This window comes from Ranitomeya variabilis, chromosome 2, assembly GCF_051348905.1.
Source record: "Ranitomeya variabilis isolate aRanVar5 chromosome 2, aRanVar5.hap1, whole genome shotgun sequence".
NCBI lineage: Eukaryota > Metazoa > Chordata > Amphibia > Anura > Dendrobatidae > Ranitomeya > Ranitomeya variabilis.
This window is the reverse complement of record NC_135233.1, coordinates 467,979,600-467,999,472: the sequence shown is the minus strand read 5'-3', so window position 1 is coordinate 467,999,472 and position 19,873 is coordinate 467,979,600. Positions and strand designations below refer to the sequence as shown.

Genomic DNA, 19,873 nt, shown 5'->3' with positions numbered 1-19,873 from the left:
ATAGCCATGACAGCCACCATGACTTTTGTAAATACCCTGGGCGCTGTGGCAAGACCGAAGGGTAAGGCTGTGAATTGAAAGTGGTCCTCTAGGATGGCGAAACGGAGAAACCTTTGATGTGTCGGGAAGATTGGGATATGAAGGTAAGCATCTTTGATGTCTATGGATGCTAGGAACTCCCCTCTCTCCATCGAGGAAATGACCGATTGGAGAGATTCCATCCTGAAGTGCCGTACTTTTACATACTTGTTTAGAAGCTTCAGGTCCAACATGGGGCGTACCGTCCCGTCCCGTCCTTTTTTGGCATGACGAAGAGGTTTGAGTAGAAACCTCCGAATCTCTCGTGTTCCGGAACCGGAACGATGACACTGCTTTGGCGGAGGGATTCGATGGCGCAGTGAAGGGAGCGAGACTGAGCTCCCGAACTTGGGAGACGAGAGGGAAAAAAACGTGCTGGAGGGGAGGCGGAGAATTCTATTTTGTAGCCAGACGACACCAGATCCCTGACCCATTCGTCGTGGATGACGGAAAGCCAGACTTGCTGAAAAAGAAGCAGACGTCCGCCTACTTTGGAGGTGTCGGCTGGAATAGTCCCCGAGTCATTGTGGAGGGAATCTGGCAGGCCTGGACCCTCTGGTTCTGGGTTGCCTAGGCTTTCCTCGCCAGGACTGATTCGGCCTGAAAGAAGGTCGAGAGTCTCTGAGCGTGCGGATTGTTCTGATCTGGATGAGGGGGCAGAATTGGACCAGAATGGGCTACTGCGAAAGGGCCGAAAATATTGTTGTCGCTGAAAAGCAGTTTTGGGCCTGTGTTGCGGGAGGAACTTGCTCTTTCCTCCTGTAGCGTCGGAAATAAGCTGGTCTAGCTTTTCTCCAAAAAGACGCCCGCTCTGAAAGGGAAGGGAAATCAGAGACTTTTTTGAGGAGGAATCTGCACGCCACTCTCTGAGCCAGATAGCTCTCCTAATGGTGATGGCGTTCGAAGCCGCAGTTGCTGCACAGTCCGCTGCGTCGAGGGACGCATACATCACATAATCTCCAGCCATGGCAATTTGTTTGTCCAGGTCCGCCACCTCAGACGGCAGTTCCTGTTCCTGAATGGATTTGGCAAGGGCATCTGCCCAGTAAACCATTGCCTTGGCAACCCAAGCCGCAGCGAAGGAGGGAGATAGAGAGGAACCTGAGGCTTCGTACACTGAGCGAGCTAGGGAATCTAGCTGGCATTCCGTGGGATTCTTAATTGAAGCACCATCAGGAACGGATAAGAGAGTTTTGGTTGCCAGGCGCGAAACCGGAGGATCTACTCGTGGAGATTCCGTCCAATCCTTAACCAGATCTGCGGAAAAGGGATACTTCGATTCCAGGGCCTTTTTGCCTGTAAAACGCTTATCTGGACGCTCCCTGTGTCGCCTGACTATATCCAGGAAATCTGGGTGAGAGGTGAACGTCTTATGGGAACGCTTGTTTCTCGTAAAGGAAACGGAATGGTCCAGAGCAGAATTAGAATCATCGTCCACTTTTAGTGCATGATTGACTGCCTCGATGAGGGAGTCGACAGTAGACCTAAACTCTGGGGCATCCGGGTCTAAGGATGCATCAGACTCATATTCAGAGTCGTGATCGCTACGGGCCCCTGGAGAGGGTGAGCGAGAAGTGGAGCTACCAGAGGCTGACTGGTGTGGTGAGTGCTCTGGGGAGGTAGTGCGGATCCGTTTTCTGGATGACCGTGCCTCCTTCCGGTGAGAGCAGCCCCTGCTGGCCGACGATTCCCCTGTTACGGAGGGATCTCTTAACCCAGGAAAAAAAGAGCCCCGCTCCCCAGAGGGGTCCTGAAGGGATTTAATCGCTTTGGCTAGCGAATCCACGGACTGTGACAGTGACGCAACCCACTCAGGGGGACTAGATACACTGGGGTCGGTGGCGGTGGAGGGCTCCTGGGGCATCGCAGGCTGAGCAGAGGGGGGAGCTTTGAGGCTGAGGAAGTGGAGCCTGGCAGGTGGTACACGCAGTAAAAAAGGTAGAACGCACCTTGGTGACCTTTTTGGTCCTTGACTGGGACATGGTGTACCCTAATGTAAGATAGTGCTCAGGGTCTGAAAACTGTGGAAGTGAGGGCGACGCTGCAAGAGAGAACCTAACGTGGTCTCCTTACCCGTGGTCCTGTGTCCCGCAGAGAGAGGGAGAGAAGCAGCGGCGGTGCAGGAGGAGCGACAGCCGGCGTTCAGAGCACTGCACGTGAAGGAGCTGGAGCTGCGGCGTGCAGAGAGGATAAAGATGGCCGCCGGGGGTAGGGAGGGGAATCTCGCAGAGAGCGAGAAGCGCCAGGACCGGGGGGCGGAGCCGCAGAACGATGCAAAAAGGGGGTGGAGCCTATCGGAGTGCGGCCTGTGCTAGGCCGAAGCCGGGGACTAAATTTGCAGCTTCGGCCAGGCGCGCGGCCGCGGAGCACCGGCGCCTAGGGGAGACCCTGAAAAGCAGTGCAGGAGCCCTCCGGAACCGCTGGGACGACCGACCCCCCCCCCCCACACACAGGTTATGGCACTTACCCCGAATAGAGGGGGAAAAGCAGAGAAGCTTGCTTGAGCTGTGCCCGGGGTGATCAGGACGGTGCAGCGTTGGGGGAAGCCTCTATCCACCATCCCCATAAAAAGGGGGGTGGAGAGGAACCGTCCGCCTCCTTCCATCATCCGCTCTTTTTTCAGTGGTGATGCAGTGGGGGCCGCACGGATGCCACGGAGGAATAGTGCCTTTGCACAGCCGAGGATAAAACCTGGTGGGCAGGGCTGAATGTTCGGCAATGGCCTGGCTGCAGAAGAGGATACTGGAGGTGACACTCCAGTGCTCGTCTGATAAGGGAGGGGGGAGATCGGTGCCCTTGAAGGGGCCCATCGCCCCTAAAAAACAGCTCAGGCAGTGGCATCCCACGTCGCAGGAGAGGGTACGGAGAGGTAAAACTCCCGTGCTCGCCTGATGTTGGTTCGGGGGAGATCGGAACATGAAAGAATCCGTCGCCCCCTTTGTCCGGGATAGAAAGATTTAAATCCAGTGTGCCTCCTACGGACACTAAGCTTGAACTGGGTCTCTGGAAGCCAGCATCAGGGTGTATACTGCAGGGGAGGAGCCAACCTTTTTTGTCTCAACTTAGTGTCAGCCTCCTAGTGACAGCAGCAGAACACCCATGGTCCTGTGTCCCCCAATGTGGCGAAGGAGAAATAGGCAATGCTATGAAGAGGCCTTTAGCGTCTCCAAACTGGTCTCCCTTCAATTACATCTGCATTGGTCGTTAATTGCACGGGGAGCTGCCAGCAGATCTCTATTTTCATCATTTGCAGAAGAGTAACACATCTATCCATTCTGTGATTTCCAAAATTCCACGACATTTCTTTCTTGGAGTTGCAATTTCAATGCCGAGTGTAAATGCGTAAAAGTGCACTACACAGAAAAGGGAAATGCCAACAATTTGCATCTAGGCAGATATTAAAATACTTAGACTGGCATATTACATATTAAAGTTTAAGAGGCAACACATCAAACTTTTTTTCTTCCTTACGTTTGGTTTACTTGTGAATAATGGAGCTCGTGGCGTGTGTGTACAAAGTGGATTACCAAGCTATACATAGAATTACAATATCCCTTAGTCTCGCCTTCCCTTTGACAAGCATATCTGAGGATGGCCACAGACGAAGCCTTTACAACATTTCAGGTGAAGAATTATTCTTTCTATATGTTTAACTAGTTCAATTTTGTTCGTTACTTATATGTAGCCCAATGTAGGAGTCAAATGTTGACTAATCTCACACGACAGGGACCAATCCTATCATTGGCTCTAATAAAAAGTTGTAATTTATTGACGATTTGTATAGATCCTAAAAGCTGCCATTGGCATTCAATAGCGGTTATTTCAAAAGGGACTCTCGGCACAGAATGACTATTCAAACCGGTACTGTCGGCATAGTAGAATGACTGTTCCAACCATGTAGAGGCGTTCAGTGCACCATGGCGCGGCCACACCTAATTTTCCCTTTATTTACGCCCTCTCCTATGTTTGACAGTTCTGGCTTTATAGAACCAGAAAAGGGCAGCAATAGATGTAAAACCAGTAGGTGGAACAAAGAACTTGATTGGCCATGCTAAGGGTGCACTGAGCGCCTCTGTTTGGTTTGAACCGTCATTTTGTGCTGACCGATTTCTTTAAAAATATAACAAAACACACATTTGTTTGACAGCTATCCATTTAAAACTCCCCATACAGATATGCATGCTCACCCAAATTGAGGGGGCATGTTTTCAACGAGGTGAAGAGAGTAAGGGCTCATGCCTATGTCTGGGCATGGACTGGCCGTGGTTCTCTCGAACAGAAAGTGATAGCCTCATAAAAATATATGAAGCCTTCACGCATGAGTAGCGAGAACTGCAGCCGGTCCGTGCACTGAGGTAGACATTGGACTAATTTGCACGGATGTCTGAACAAGCACTAAGAGTATCTATACATTTAAAAAATAAATTGTGGGGTCTGGATATGTCAAGATCCTCGCCTATTGCAAAATCAAAGAGGCTTTCGCACTCCAAACATTGTGCCCTTTTTTTTTGGCCTGTAAACAGATCATTATCGTGAGCCAAATAGGAACAGTGAAAGGTCTACAGAGTCCTGCTAAGCAAAAGTCTGCGGAGACCCAACTAATGACTTATCTGTCAGCACATTTCTTAAAAAGTGCCGACGACCAACAGGGTGAACTACAGAAGACATGCACAATAACGAAAGAAATAAGCCACAACCTGCATGAGGAAACCAGGTTTATCTGCAACGTACAATTCAAACAGTTCATTTTATAGAACAAGATAGTTTCTCATATTTATAAGCATAACAAAAAAAAATGAAAGCTAATGAATTGGTCCCAAAATGTGTTTTTTTTTTTTCAGTATGAAATTTAACATTGGGAATGCTTCCATATGAAGAAAAGCCAAAGAAGGCAAATTGATAAACGGTTTAAGAATTACAAGAAATCCCTTTCGAAGACATGTAAATACATGTTCGATATATTGTTTATTCCTCTTAGGCTGCATTCACACAGTGATACCATCCAAGATAAACCGAATCTTTTTCTCTGGTGTCATCCTAGTTTCTGTTTTGTTTTTTTTTGTTTGTTTTTTTTGGGTGGGGGGGGGGGGGGTTAGACAACTTTTTTTTTTTTATCTATCGACTCAATGGATCAGTTAAACGGATAATAATCAGATGCAACAGTGAAAAAGTCAGTCTTCCGCGGTTCATCCATTTCATACGAATCCTCAGACTTTTAACGGCAGAGTGTGAGCTGCAAAAAAGGATGAGAATAGGATCTGCTGAGTCCAACGAATCTTTTTTTTTTAAAAAACTTCGAGTATTGATCATTGAAATGATTGATCAGTGTCCTGTACGAGAAGAAAAAAAAAAACGACAGCACTATGACTTTAGGATAAGTTCACATGAGTATTTTTTCGGTCCATTTTTGGTATTTCAATAGGCAAAATAGACCACAGTGTGTGCATGGGGAAAAGAAGGTAACAAAAAAAAAAAATTAAATGCAAAAGGCTATATATTTTAATGGGTGCATCATCTGTATCCTTGTGGATGTAAAATAAAAAAATAAAAAAGGTCAGTTTTTCTGGATGAAAAATGGCCAACGTTTCATAGTGTGAACGTAGTCTTAAATCAAAGATGTTGAACCCGTCACTCAAGCAAGTATTCAGCAACAATGTCCCATTAGGCTCAAGTGTTTATCACAGGGGGAATGTCCTGATTTTGGTAAGGAGGCGAGATGTGTTAAAGTTCCAAATCCATAAAATGTCTGTATTAAATTTACCATGAAAATTATTAATATCCAGTCAAGAGAAACATTAAAACCTTTTGCTGCAGACTTCTAGCAACGGAAGGTGACACTTATTTGGGGGAAAGGTGTAAATACATTTGCCAGGATTAATACATTTAGTTGAATATATAAAATAAAGTTCATTGCTGACTTATGTATTTTACTCCAGAAAGGAAAAAAAAAAAAAAAAAAAAGGAAATTTTTTGCGGACCATAATTTCACAGCCTGGTACACGTGGCCTTAAAATACAAAGCCACAAACATGTAAATATGGTATATGCATAGTTACAGTCTGCTCGCAAAAGGGAGATTTAGACAATATATAGATTTCAGGAAGCGACTGAAGGATCCACGGTCAAGGATAGCAAGGGGGAAACTATGCGATGTCCCAATGCCGACCCATGGGTAGTGATGCCACTACCAGTCTCTAAAAACTGTAAATCAAGCAAATGATAAATGACGCAGCTTCTTAAGTGTGCAAAGTTAGATATTGTCTATTGGGATCTTCAGGACTCCAACATGGCAGCTGATTTTCGCTTGCGTCCTTTTACTTCCTCCTGAGGTGGAGTTTTAAAACATTCCTCAGAATGGATATAATGCAGAGCCATTTCGCTGTAGGCGTCCAGGATCCTCTTCCGCTCCTCGGCTGTGAAATCTACAGAGTAAGGGTGCACCTGGACTATGTGGCGCTTTATAGTGCTGACCTTCAGGGTGGCTAAAGTCCCACCACACACCATGCAGATGAGACCTTGACGTCGACAGTCATAGTCCATCATGAATTCTGTGCGCCATCGGACCTGGTAATTAGGTTTTGCACTATTGCATGGGGGTGGCAAGGAAGGGGTAGCTTTAGGTGTCTTGGACAAAGTTGGTAGAACGATTTCGGGGTGAGGACTGCTGACTGCAACACTTGATCCATTTCTTTCGGAGGTGGTTGAGTCTTCTGTGTTAAGGGGAAGTATAAAAAGAACAGTTAAAAAAAAATGTAAAAGTATGTAAAAAAAAAAAATGAATTAAATAAAAATAAATGTTCTATATATTACACAGTTTCTCATCAGCAAAGACCAGGAATGTAACTATAACTGGCCAAAGTCAAGAAAGATGACCCAACACTAAGGGATTGACAAAAAGGTGACCCAAGTCCTATTTCAGGGACATACACAAATAGGCAGAGACCTGTCAATCTGGCCAAGTCACACAAAGGTCACTATTCACCTAGTCCCCCGACACCTGTTTGTTAAACTAGTTTTTCTCTAAAATACACCATCACTTCATAGTAAAACATAAATCACTGTAATGTTCAAGGTTCAGGCAGCATAAATCAAAGGTTTCCTTTTTTCTGTTTTTAAATCCTAATTCTTTGAGTGGTTCAGAGCAGGTTTACTCGACCGTATTATAAAAAAAAAAGTTATCAGTTTCAATCAGAAAATTAGGACAATTTTTTTCCCACTTATCATCCGAATGTAATTCGTTCTTTTCACACGCAGATTCGATCCAAGAGGTAAAAAAAATTAAAAATTACTGGTCAGCGCTGTCCCAATGAATAATATCGGTCTGATTGCACTCCTTTTTTTCTTCTACGGACAGCACTCGGCCTGAAATTATGGTTGTGTGCTAGACACAGCCAGACATGTGAATGGAGAACACTACCTGACATCTTTGTATATAACTTTTCCAAGTAATAGGGATGGTTCACACAGCAGTATTTTTCCGGTCCAGGTGCACTCCATAAATAAAAGGACCATACTCAGACCAATGATATTCAATGGGGTGGTGCCAGATGAGCGATTTTTTTCACGGACCAAATCTGGTTGAAAAAAAAAATGCAGCATGCACTACTTTCTCTCGTAAATCAGATACCATCAATCTATGCGTGAGCAACAAAAAAAAAAGGAAAAAAAAAGAATGAAACGCTATTTTTTTATATGCCCGTGTGAACGTGGCCTTGATCAAATTTGTATCACTCGACTTCAATATTTTGTTAACCCCTTCATGACCCAGCCTACTTTGATCTTAATGACCTGGACATTTTTTTTCAATTCTGACCAGTGTCCCTTTATGAGGTAATAACTCAGGAACACTTCAACGGATCCTAGCGATTCTGAGATTGTTTTTTCGTGACATATTGGGCTTCATGTTAGTGTTAAATTTAGGTCGATAATTTTTGCGTTTATTTGTGAAAAAAATGGAAATTTGGAAAAAAAATTTGAAAATTTCACAATTTTCAAATTTTGAATTTTTATTCCGTTAAACCAGTTATGTGACACAAAATAGTTAATAAATAACATTTCCCACATGTCTACTTTACATCAGCACAATTTTGGAAACAACATTTTTTTTCTAGGAAGTTATAAGGGTTAAAAAATTTGACCAGCGATTTCTCATTTTTACAACAAAATTTACAAAACCATTTTTTTTTAGGGACCACCTCACTTGACATCAAGACCCGTTGAAGCGCATTTGCGCGAAACGACCGTCATCTTGTGGAAGCCCGTGTTTCCCTGCCTGTCCTGCATTTGACATGATGTCAGAATAAAGTTTGAATTTTATCTGGATGGTGAGTGCCCACTTTTCTTCTACCTACATGCAGCGGTGATTTGGACTTGTTTCAGCGTAAGCACCGGACATCCATTTTCGCTTCTTGGTATCTGAGTCCCACTCAGACAGCTCAGGTGATAGAACCAGCTGGTAGTGCGGTCTTTTTTTCTGTTTTTGGATCACATTTGAAGTCAGTTTGAGGGGTCTATATGGATGAAAATACCCAAAAGTGACACCATTCTAAAAACTGCACCCCTCAAAGTGCCCAAAACCACTTTCAAGAAGTTTATTAACCCTTCAGGTGCTTCACAGCAGCAGAAGCAACATGGAAGGAAAAAATGAACATTTAACTTTTTAGTCACAAAATGATCTTTTGGCAACAATTTTTTTATTTTCCCAAGGGTAAAATGAGAAACTGGACCCCAAAGGAACTTTATCAACTTATTTAGATGCATAGTGAGCACTCTGAACCCCCAGGTGCTTCACAAATTGATCCGTAAAAATGAAAAAATATATATTTTTTTTTTTTTCACAAAAAATGTCTTTTAGCCTCAATTTTTTCATTTTCACATGGGCTACAGGATAAAATAGATCGTAAAATTTGTTGGGCAATTTCTCCTGAGTACCTCACATGTGAGGGTAAACCACTGTTTGGGCACACGGCAAGGCTCGGAAGGGAAGGAGCGCCATTTGACTTTTTGAATGAAAAATTAGCTCCAATCTTTAGCGGACACCATGTCGCGTTTGGAGAGCCCCTGTGTGCCTAAACATTGGAGCCCCCTCACAAGTGACCCTATTTTGGAAACTAGACCCCCTAAGGAACTTATCTAGATGTGTGGTGAGCACTTTGAACCCCCAAGTGCTTCACAGAAGTTTATAATGCAGAGCCGTGAAAATAAAAAATAATTTACCAGGCTGCCCAGCCTGGTAAACGGGCTGGGGTCTAGTCGTGCGTCATGCCTAAGTGGAACTTCCAGTCCTGGACCTGGAGAATCCACCTTTAGGAGTAGCGGGAACGCCAGGAAGAAGTGAGTCCGAAGAACACCTTCTTCTCTTAACGTGCCTGTGGCCTCTGCTGTTGCAAAGAGGAATCTGATGCCGCGAAATGATGAAAAAGGCCGAAATTGTCGCCTAAGGGAACTGGTGCCGCCAGTGGCGTCCTTAATAATTTGGTCCAGCTTGGAACCGAAAAGATGAGATCCTTGAAAAAGGCAGGCTCGTAAGGGACTTCTTTGATGACTCTTGAGCCAAACAGTGCGACGGCTGGCAACATTACTGGGCGCCTGAGCGGCAGAAGACGCGACGTCCAGGGAACAAAGTATTCCCCGGCATGAGTAATCTGGGCGGCAAGTTCCACCAGCCAGTCTGGTGGAGCTCCGGCTTGAATGGCCCAACGGAGTTGTTTAGCCCCTTCGGATACAGACTTCGAAACCCAAGTGGAAGCGAAAGCCGGGCATAGGGATGATGCGGCAGCTTCGAAAGCCGAATTCACGAAGGATTCCATGATCCTATCGATGGAATCTTTCAGAGTCGCCCCACCAGACAGCGTGAGGACTGTGTTGGTGGCAAGTCTAGCAGCCAGCGGATCCACAGAGGGAGAGGTCGTTCTCTATTGCCTCTCATTCCGGTTGGCGAGGAGATCCGTAGGAAAGCGATATGAGACTCCAAGACGCTTGCCTCTTTGAGAACGTCTGGTCGAATTCTCTCTTTCTCTGGCCAGAAGCTCCTCGAATTCAGGATGAGGAGCGAGTCCCTTGGGAGGTAGTTTAGACCGTCTAAACGGAACCGCCTGATCTGCGGGTTCCGTAGAGGAATCTTTGATGCCACAGGTCAGATTGGACGCTCCAATGAGGCTTTGAATCATATCCCTCATGTTATGATTTGGTTCGACTCCGGCCCAAAATTATCCTCCGAAGGCACATCAGAGAAAGCCTCGTCTGACTTCCAGGGGGAAGTCGTCCACAGAGAAGGACCGTGGGGCGAGATGGGCCGAGAAGAGAACTCAGACCGGAGTTCCTGTCTGGCTCTATCGCGGCCTGTAATGGAAGACCCGGACGGAGCTTCTTGCGACCCACTGGCTACTACGGAAGTCTGCAGGGGCAACCGATCGAACACGAACACAAGGGTCTGGGACACCCGTGTGAGATCCGCTACTGATAAAGACAGAGAGGAGGTCCCGCCTGGGGTGGGGACTTCGCTCTGAGGCGGAGCAGCAGGGGGGGCGGGTCCTGGGCGGTGAGCATAATGTGGGTTGCTGCAGGCCTGCCTGAGGGAAGCTTGCGATGACAAGACGAACCCTGAAAGTGTTTCACTAAGGCACAGGAGAAAGTAGGAGGCCGGGAGCGACCTCCCTTAAAATTAGACCGAACGGGCCCCTGAGAGAAATGTCAGAAGGTTAGGGGACAGGGGGGCAGGGGATTGTGTCAGTCTGCGGTGCAAAGCTACTCACGGCAGACGCTGCGGTTTTCAGATGGGAGGCTGCACGGCTTGGAAGATGCTCCTCAGGAACGATAGCCCCTAGGAGAACAGGCAGACACATCTGGGGCACCCTCTTGTCCGGAACTTGCTGCAGGCCTGAAGAACAGCAGTGGGGAGATGCGAGGATGCCAGAAATTTGCGCTCTTAAGATGGGCGAAGAAAAACGTTCCTGGCGCTGAAATAAGTAACTGTGGCTGCCCGGGGAGTGGTGGGTGGGGTATAACCGCCAGGCCAGGAGCACCAAGATGGCGCCAGTGGGCGGAGCTTGCCGATGATAGTCGGGCGGGAGAAAAGCCCGCCCGAGGGAAAAGAAGACGCGGCCGCCGGGAAGGGCCGCGGCGGTGGGAGTAGTGCGGACGCCGGAAAAGTGGCGTGGTTGCCTGCAAGGCCGCCGTGCCGTGACAAAAGGGCACAGTGCGGCTGGAGGAGGAAGCGGCGCGGTGCCTGCAAAGCCGCCGCGCCTGAACAGAAAACGGTGCAGCCGCAGGAGAAAGCGGCGCAGCTGCCAGCGAGGCAACTGCGCCATGTCAGAGATGAATAGTGAGGCCGCAAGAGGAAATCAGCGTGGCAACCTGTAAGGCCGCCGCATCGGGACAGAAACAGTGCGGCCGCAGGGGAAAGCGGCGCAGGTCAGAGCACAGTGTGGCTGGGGGAAAAACAGTCAGCACGGGCGCCTGTAAGGCCACCAGCCAGAGAACAGCGCGGCCGCCACGCGAATGGGGCGACGACCCCCGCCCCATGTGTCCCCTGCGGCCAATATATGAAAACGTCAACCAGGTCAAGGCAGCCTGGAAAAATATCCCAAGGGACCCCCAAATGACTACCCGGGAACGGAGGAAGGACTCTGAGGGTAGGGTATGTGGAATACTCACCTAAAACATCCCACGCCGTCCTTACTAACCTCATTCCGGGGAAAATATCAGACGTCCAGGGACCTGATGGACGTCCTTGTCTCCTCCAACCGACAGGTGGGCGAGTGGGTGGGGGACGGAGCTAGGACCGGACTTCTAAGCACGCTTGTGTGCTAGGATCTTGGTCCTACTGTGGGATCTATGAGGATACGGGGTGGCAGTACACGCCGTACTCATAGTCCATAATGTGGGATTACAGGTGTGACTGATCACCCTGTATCCCTCCGGAAAATCTGAAAAGAAACGACGCACATTGAGGTAGATAAGGGTCTAATGAAAGACCTGTGTCCACCTCCTACTGACACTAAGCTAAACTGAATATCCTACTTCCTGTCGGTAGGGTGTACACTGCAGAGGAGGAGCTAACTTTTTTATTTGCATAGTGTCAGCCTCCTAGTGGCAGCAGCATACACCCATGGTTCCTGTGTCCCCCAATGAAAGGCGATAGAGAAAATACATTTTCTTTATTTCATTATTTTCCCTACCTATGGGGGTGATAAAGGAGGGGGCTTATTTACTATTTTTTTTATTTTGGTCACTGTGATAGGTTCCATCAAAGTGTACCTGGAATGAATCGGCCGGCAGATTCGGCGGGCGCACCGGGACTCGGGAGGTACAGGCGGTGGGATCGGACAGCAGGGGGGGGGGGGGGGGGGGGCGTAGGACAGGATGGAGGGGAGAGGAGGGCAGCAGAGGAAAGGACGGAGGGGAGGAGTCTGTGGCGGGGGCAAATCGCGGTCTCCAGCCATGGCCGATGATATTGCAGCATCGGCCATGGCTGTATTGTAATATTTCACCAATTTTCATTGGTGAAATATTACGATTGCTCTGATTGGCTGTTGAAATTGAAACGGCCAATCAGAGCAATCGTAGCCACGGGGGGCAAAGCCACCCCCCGGGCTCAAGAACAACTCTTCCTTTACCTGCAGGTCGGGTGAAATTTTAGTTAACCCTTTCACTCGATCTGCAGGAATGCGATCCTGCCATGACTCCACATAGGCATCACAGGTCGGATTGGCATCAACTTTCATGACGCCTACGTGGAGTCACAGGTCGGGAAGGGGTTAAAAGGTGTACTTTTTGTGTTATTCGTATATCATACGCTCACCTGAAACCATATATAGTTGCACACAGTGGCCTTACCATTTATTTCTATGCAGATTTCATCCCCGCCGTGTGCGTGTCTTCCAGGTTTATGGCCTGCGGCAATTTTTTGCTCCCACTCCTCCATGACAACGGCCTTCTCCTGATCACTCAGGTACGTGGTATCTGGATGCTTCTGTTGGATGTGCATCTTCACGGTGCTGATTTTTGGATTCATCAGCATCGCACCGCATACCATGCAGATTAACCCATCCTTTGCTGGGGTGTAGTCCATCAGAAACTCCAGCTTCCAGCGGTCGTGCTGATACCTACCGGGGTCCTTTACTTTACCTTGAAGTCTTCCAAATGCAAACTCCCAAGAAGCACCTTTACCTTCGGGTAACACTCCAGTCCAGTTAGACTCTTCCTCCTCGGGTCCTACAGAGTCACAATCAGGAACATTCACAATGTTTAGCCCCTGGTCTACAACAACACAATCAAAGAGCAGCAAAGGTTAGAAGTATAAAGCAAGGCCCTGCACAGTTTCTTAGCATTTTGAGGCATTTTCTATTTTTTGGCGGAGAGGTAAATCACGTCAAGACATTGTGAAGAAACTGTAGAGTGAGGTCTCATCTTTGATGGATCCAATAGCTTTCTGGTTGCTGCTTATATCTAGCTCAATCTCCATCCAGCTACAACTACTACTGCCATGTTTTAATATAAAGAAAGACTTAAAGACTACAAATTTAGTATAGTTCTTCTGCTTCACTATGTCTCTTTCCTCATGTGCAGGTATTGCAGGACCTTGGATATCCAACTGAAAGCGGCAGTTAGCTAGTTGCTAGTGGTCGTAACCATGGATACCTTAGGTCCTGCAATACCTGCACATTAGAAAAGAGACAAAGCAAATCAGAAAAACTATACTAGATGTTTGCTAATATTAATGTTACACGTACTACGTATTGGGATAGGATCTTGGACATGGGAATATCCCTTTAAACCTGTATCCGTGTATGACCACAATTTTACAGTGTATGGATACAAGCTACATAAAATATTGCCTATGATGTACTGACTTGGAGTTATAGCTTGTGTCTAAGCACAGAACTAAACATATTTCTACCGGAAATAATCAGCAAGTTTGTCAATAAGATACACTCCTGAAGGAAAGGTTATCATCAGAAAATCACTATTTAAAATCAGGTTTTTTTTTTATGTATTTTTAAATTCTTTTTTGCAAATGTTGTGTTTGGTTTTCCTGTATTTTTTTTTTTTACATATCACAACCTTATTAAAAAATAAATAAAAAATAGAAATCGTGCAATTTTCACATTGTTCCCCAGGGCTTTTATTAGACTAACTTCCCGTTTTAGGAAACAACACATGTGCATAGCCAAAATGGTCAGACCCTGACCCTATGTTTTGTATTTGATGGCCTACCTTCTAACACTCTTGCACCCCTCCAGTCAGTCCTTAACTCTGCTGCCCGACTAATTAATCTCTCTCCTCGCTTCACTCCTGCTTCCCCTCTTTGCAAATCCCTTCACTGGCTCCCAATTTCCCAGCGTATCCAGTTTAACCTGCTAACACTGACCTACAAAGCCATCTATAACCTTTCTGCTCCGTATATTTCCAAACTAATCTCTCAATATCTTCCCTCACGCAATCTCCAGTCCTCCCAAGACCTCCTTCTCTCCTCCACGCTTATTCGCTCCTCACCCAATCGCCTCCAAGACTTTTCCCGAATATCCCCCATCCTCTGGAATTCTGTGCCCCAACACATCCGGTTATCCACCACATTTGGATCCTCCAAAAGAAACCTGAAAACCCATCTCTTTAAAGAAGCTTATAGCCTGTAATGACCACACGGCCATCTCAACACCATCGGAGCTACTGCAACCCTCAACCTATTGTCTCCTTCCCCACCATCCTGTTGAATGTAAGCCCACAAGGACAGGGTCCTCTTACCTCTGTATCAGTCTGTCATTGTTAGTTTGTTTACTGTAAGTGATATCTGTATTTTGATGTAACCCCTTCTAATGTACAGCACCATGGAATTAATGGTGCTATATAAATAAATAATAATTTGATGCATCTAATGAGCATGTGCTGATGTCACTAAAGTGAGGGTGAGCAGGAGGAGCTGTGACATCGCCTATTGTGACTGATGGATTCAGCCTTGTATAGAGGTGTTACCTCTCATTGTTATCCTGCCTCTGATGATAAAACGCTACCTGAAATGACAGGAATTAAGAGTCCAAAAAAGATACAGTGGCCAGGGTGAAAATTGCAAGTTTTTATTTTTTTCTTTAGCCCATATGAACATAGTGATGTGTAAAAAAACAAAACAAAAAAACCTGGAAGCTTTACAACCCCCCTCCACCGGTCCTGTGCTATATCTCTGCCACTGACCCCAAACTTTATTATTTGGCTGCAGCAATGTTGTCACGTTGACAGTGGAGATGAGCGAACCCGAACTTTAACGTTCACGGTTTGTGCTGTGAGAGCGAGAGAAAATTTTCTGGCTCCAAAGTTCGGGTCCCACAGATTGCAATGGGGTTCGGGTTCATGTTCAAGTTTGGACTAAAGTTCAGTTTGTTTACTGGAACCTGAACTTCTACGGGTCCGCTCATCCCAAGTTGACAGCAATGCAGCAAATCCTTCAACTCAGCAGCTTGTGCCGTTTAGATCTGGGATTGGCAGCATCAGGTGACTGCTACGGGCGAACAACAAGGACCACGGCAGCGTAGCAATGCATCCACCAGACCTACACGTTTGGAGCTTTTGATGAAAATTCTGAGAGTTTGTTCTCCGTTTTTTTCTCCAAAATCTTCTATTAAAAAAAAATAAAAAGTGTGCAGATGCTCTAACCCAGGGGTGGGGAATCTTTTTTCTGCCAAGGGCCATTTGGATATTTATACCATCCTTCGGGGCCGTACAAACTCTGCCCACATAGTGCACCCTGACTCTGGCACTGGTTTCAGGACGTAATCTGTCATTGCATGCCCTTCAGTGTTCAGTAGTGAACACTGCGTGTGTGTGCTAACAGAGCAAGAAGAAATTAATGAGCTGGTTGTAATCAAAATACAGCTCCCTGCCCAAGAATGCAGTCCCTGAGAATCTGCTCGGGGGCCTGATAAAAGCTCATCGAGGGCCGTAAATGGCCCTGGGGCCTGAGGTTCCCCACCACTGATCTAATGGTATGGTTTCATTTAGCTTTTTAGTACATATTATAAATGTCAGCAGAATTATAAATGCAGCTCTGGACGACTAAGTTAGTATCACTACAAGAAGAGTTAAGCAATAGATTTATGCTGTTACTTAACAGTTACACTTAATTCTGTCTATAAACTGTAAACTAGTGATCAAAGAGTGGCTGGAGGGTTTATTTTGTTTGTATTTTTTTTTCAACAAATTTTGACAAATTATTGCTATGGATACACGTACTTACAAGTTAATGACACTGAAAAGCTGCAGCCAAACATCTCACATCCACTGCAAACTAATCAATCATAACTCCTGTCTATCCTACAACGGGAGACTTGCGGCTATATTCATCAGTCCTGACAATATATTGGCTCAATTCACACTGCAATTATAGCAATTGGGAAAGTTCCTCATCCATATACCAAAAGTATCCCTAGGCCCTCAATCATCCACATCTTCCTTCGTCTAAGGTGAAGAAAAAGGGCGAGGAGGCCTATTTGAAGGAGGACTTGGCACTAGGTATCATAGTAAAAAAAAAAAATCCTGTTTGTTATTAACATAAAAATGGGTGGCTTCTAAGGCCATGTTCACACGTGTCGAATTTGCACATGCAACACATATTTAAAGGAGTTGTCCACAACCTCTTACGAATGTCCCCAAAGTACCGCCTAAAATTTAAAAAAAATGTAGCCATCACCAGACAGAGGCCGCTCCTCTGCTCTGAAGCCCTTTGTCGCCGACAATCCCATGACTTAAAGAAGTTGTCCACTATTTGGACAACTTCTTCTCATACCCCTCACTTGGCCATGATAAAGCCTATACTCACCTCCTATGGCGTGGTGTCAGCACTCAGGCGGTATTATGACATGTGACGTCGGTCCCCAATCAGCGCTGACGTCACTGTTCCGGCCTCCGGATGTTTTCAACAGGAAGAAAAAGCCAGGGATCAGCTGCAGCGTGGACTTCCGCTTCATATTCAAAACGTCCGGAGGCGGAGACCGTGACGCCAGTGCTGATTGGGCGCCAGAGTCACAACAACCGCACGAGAGCCCCAAGGAGAGCAAATGACGACACTGCGGTATCAGCGCCAGTACAGGAGGCGAGTATAGGCTTTATTATATTATCAGGGCCAAACATTTCGATAAAGAAGAGGTTGTCCTAGTAGTGGACAACCCCTTTAAACAGTCACGTGAATGATGCAACGGATTGACTGCAGCCTTCACAATTACGTCAGAGTGTCACAAGATTGTCAGGGGACACAGGACTCAGAGCGAACTCTTAGGGGCATTCATAAGGGGTTTCATTAAGTGGGCAACCCTCTTTATAGTGTTAAGAGCTGCAGATCCATATTCAGTGGAGCTAATAGTATCGTGCTGACCAGTCGGCTTTTCTATGCAGTATTTGGAAGACTTGAATATCCCCTTAGTAACCCCAATGCTTACCTCCTATAACTGATCCCTCCTTGTTTGGTTTTACTCCAATCTTCTTAACCTCAGTCAACTTATTTTCCCAGTCCAGGATAACTGCAGCCTTCTCCTCGGCAGTGAAGAGCCCCGTATGTGCGTGCTTTTGTGCAATGTGCCTTCTGATACTGCTCTCCTTCAGTACGGTTAGAGAGGAGCTACAAAACATACAGACCACACTCCCCCGTACTCCATTGAAGTCCATCAGGTATTCCGAGCGCCAACGTGTTTGGTACATGTTGCTTGGGTTAAGATTTCCACTGTTAGCCCGGGACACACTAACCTCCCAAACTGTGGGGTCAACCCCTGCAGGAGACTGGGAGGCATCAATGCTGGCTGGGAGTGTTTGATTCTGGTTATCTGTTGGAGTGACCTTGGGTGCGATAACTCGATAGGTTTTTGAGATCTCGGCAGTAGAAGTGGAGGGTTTGGGTTTTGTGGCCTGCAGGATAGCATGCTCTGGGAGAACAGAAACCCGGGTTATAATGATAGGTGTTGGAGCTTTCACTGAAAAAGAAGTGTAAAAGTTACTTGTCAGGTCACTAGCATTTATTATTATTCTATAACTGATGAATTTTACCTGTATTACAGACATTTCTAATAATTGCAACCCTCCCGCCACAAAAAAAATAAAAATATAGGTATTAATCACAAAAGAAAATATTATCCATATACTCACTTTTTATCATAGGAAGTCCAATTCCCAACACAGTAGGTGCTTGCGGCATTGGTGTAACCTTTATTATCCGGGTTTCTGTCACCTTTAGCTGTGGTTTCCCTCCTTCCCCCATTTTTGCTGTAACCTGTATCTTTTCAGCTTGGACATGATTTATAATCTGGGTCTTTTCGGTTTTATTCATGCTTACATCAGCATACTGGTGATCCTCTAGTTTCACAGTTATTTCTCGGTCCACATTTTCTACTTCATTTGATACTTCTTGCTCCTCTTCCAGCTTTACTTCATGATCTTTTGGTGTATCCAGTTCCAGTTCCTCGATTTCCATTATATCCAGTTCCTCTATTTTAATCATGTCTTCATCCAGCAGCTGGCCCTCCGTAGTGTTCCCATTCTCTTCCTCTAATAAATGAGCCTCCTTTGCATTCGTCTTCTTTTCCTCCAGCTGATGGTCTTCCCTGGTCTTTTCTTCCTCCAGCAAATGCATCTCCTTAGCATTTGGCTTTTCTTCCTCAGACAGTTCAGCTTCCTTAGGTTTTGTCTTCTCTTCCTCTTGTACCTGGACCTCATGGGCGTTCTTCTTTTCTTCCTCTTGGTTATGGGCCTCCTTTGCTTTCCTCGTTTCTTCTTCTTGCAGCTGTGTCTCCTCAGCTTTCCTCTCTTTTTCCTCTTGTAGATTGGATTCCTGTGCTTTCATCTTTTCTCCCTCCGGCAATTGGGCATCGGTAGATTTTTGTGGTTTCTCTAGCAGTGCAGACGCTCTGTCTTTTTCTTGTTCCTCCAACAGTTGTTTCTCTCTAGGTTTTTTTTCCTCCTTAAGAAGCCTTGTCTCCTTCTCTTCCTCTAAGAATTGGCCTTTCCTAGCTCCATGTTCCTCTCTAGGTTTTTGCTGTTGTTCTAGGATCCGCAGTGACTCCAGCAGATGTTTCTTCCTTACTTTCCATTCCTCATCAGCTATTCGTTGTAAATCTTTTGCATCCCATTCCTCTTTATCATGCAGTTGAACATCTCCAGTTATTGATTCCTCATCCTCCAAAAGCTCCATATCGGACGTTTTCAGTCTCTCCTCTTCTTCCATCAACTCTGTACTACAATTGTTCGTTTTCTCTTCTCCAAATTCTATATCCTTTTCCATTAAATTTGGTGAACTTTTAGCTTTTAACTTCCTACTTTTAGGTCTTGGCTTTGCAGTCTTTTGTGCCACAGTATCACATTTTCCATCTTTTTTAGCCAATTTCGCTTCCTCTTCAGCATCATCCATATCTTCTTTCATCTCTGGATTCATGTCCCCTTCCAGGTCCATCTCTGGATTCTCCTTACGATTTATCCAAGCATCTATAATCACACTTTTCTGGAAATGGCTGAACTGCAGTGACGTGGGATGACTATCCAAAATGTGATGTTTGATGTCCGTAAGACACAGACTTGGCAAGGTCACTGTACACATCATGCAATGGAGCTGGTTTCCTTGGTAGTCATAATCCATCAGAAACTCCAGTCTAAACCACCGCTTAAGGGACTCATTCATATACTGCTCCAGTTGGGTTTTATCCATTGGTGAAGGCAGAGGACATTCTGGACCCAACACTGGCCGCCATGTTCCTTTCGCCACTGGTGGCAGACGCCGTCTTTTCTTTTTTGGACCAGTTTTGGCTTTCATATTCTCTGGGGGG

The 19,873-nt window shown here is 46.0% G+C and overlaps 1 protein-coding gene across 3 annotated transcripts in view; it reads right to left on the bottom strand.

Moving 5' to 3' along the window:
* Positions 1-4,780: 4,780 nt before the first annotated feature.
* Positions 4,781-19,873, bottom strand: part of ZFTA (zinc finger translocation associated) — a 90,736-nt gene continuing 75,643 nt past the window's right edge. Inside the window, exons 3-6 of one of the 3 annotated variants that reach the window (XM_077287644.1) lie at positions 18,204-19,865; positions 17,504-18,031; positions 12,915-13,337; positions 4,781-6,787 (exon numbers count right to left, since the gene is read on the bottom strand). In XM_077287644.1, coding sequence (XP_077143759.1) covers positions 6,351-6,787; positions 12,915-13,337; positions 17,504-18,031; positions 18,204-19,865 — 3,050 coding nt within the window. In that variant the 3' untranslated portion in view covers positions 4,781-6,350. The remainder of the gene's footprint in view (positions 6,788-12,914; positions 13,338-17,503; positions 18,032-18,203; positions 19,866-19,873) is intronic. The other 2 variants (XM_077287643.1, XM_077287645.1) reach the window with 2 other exon arrangements.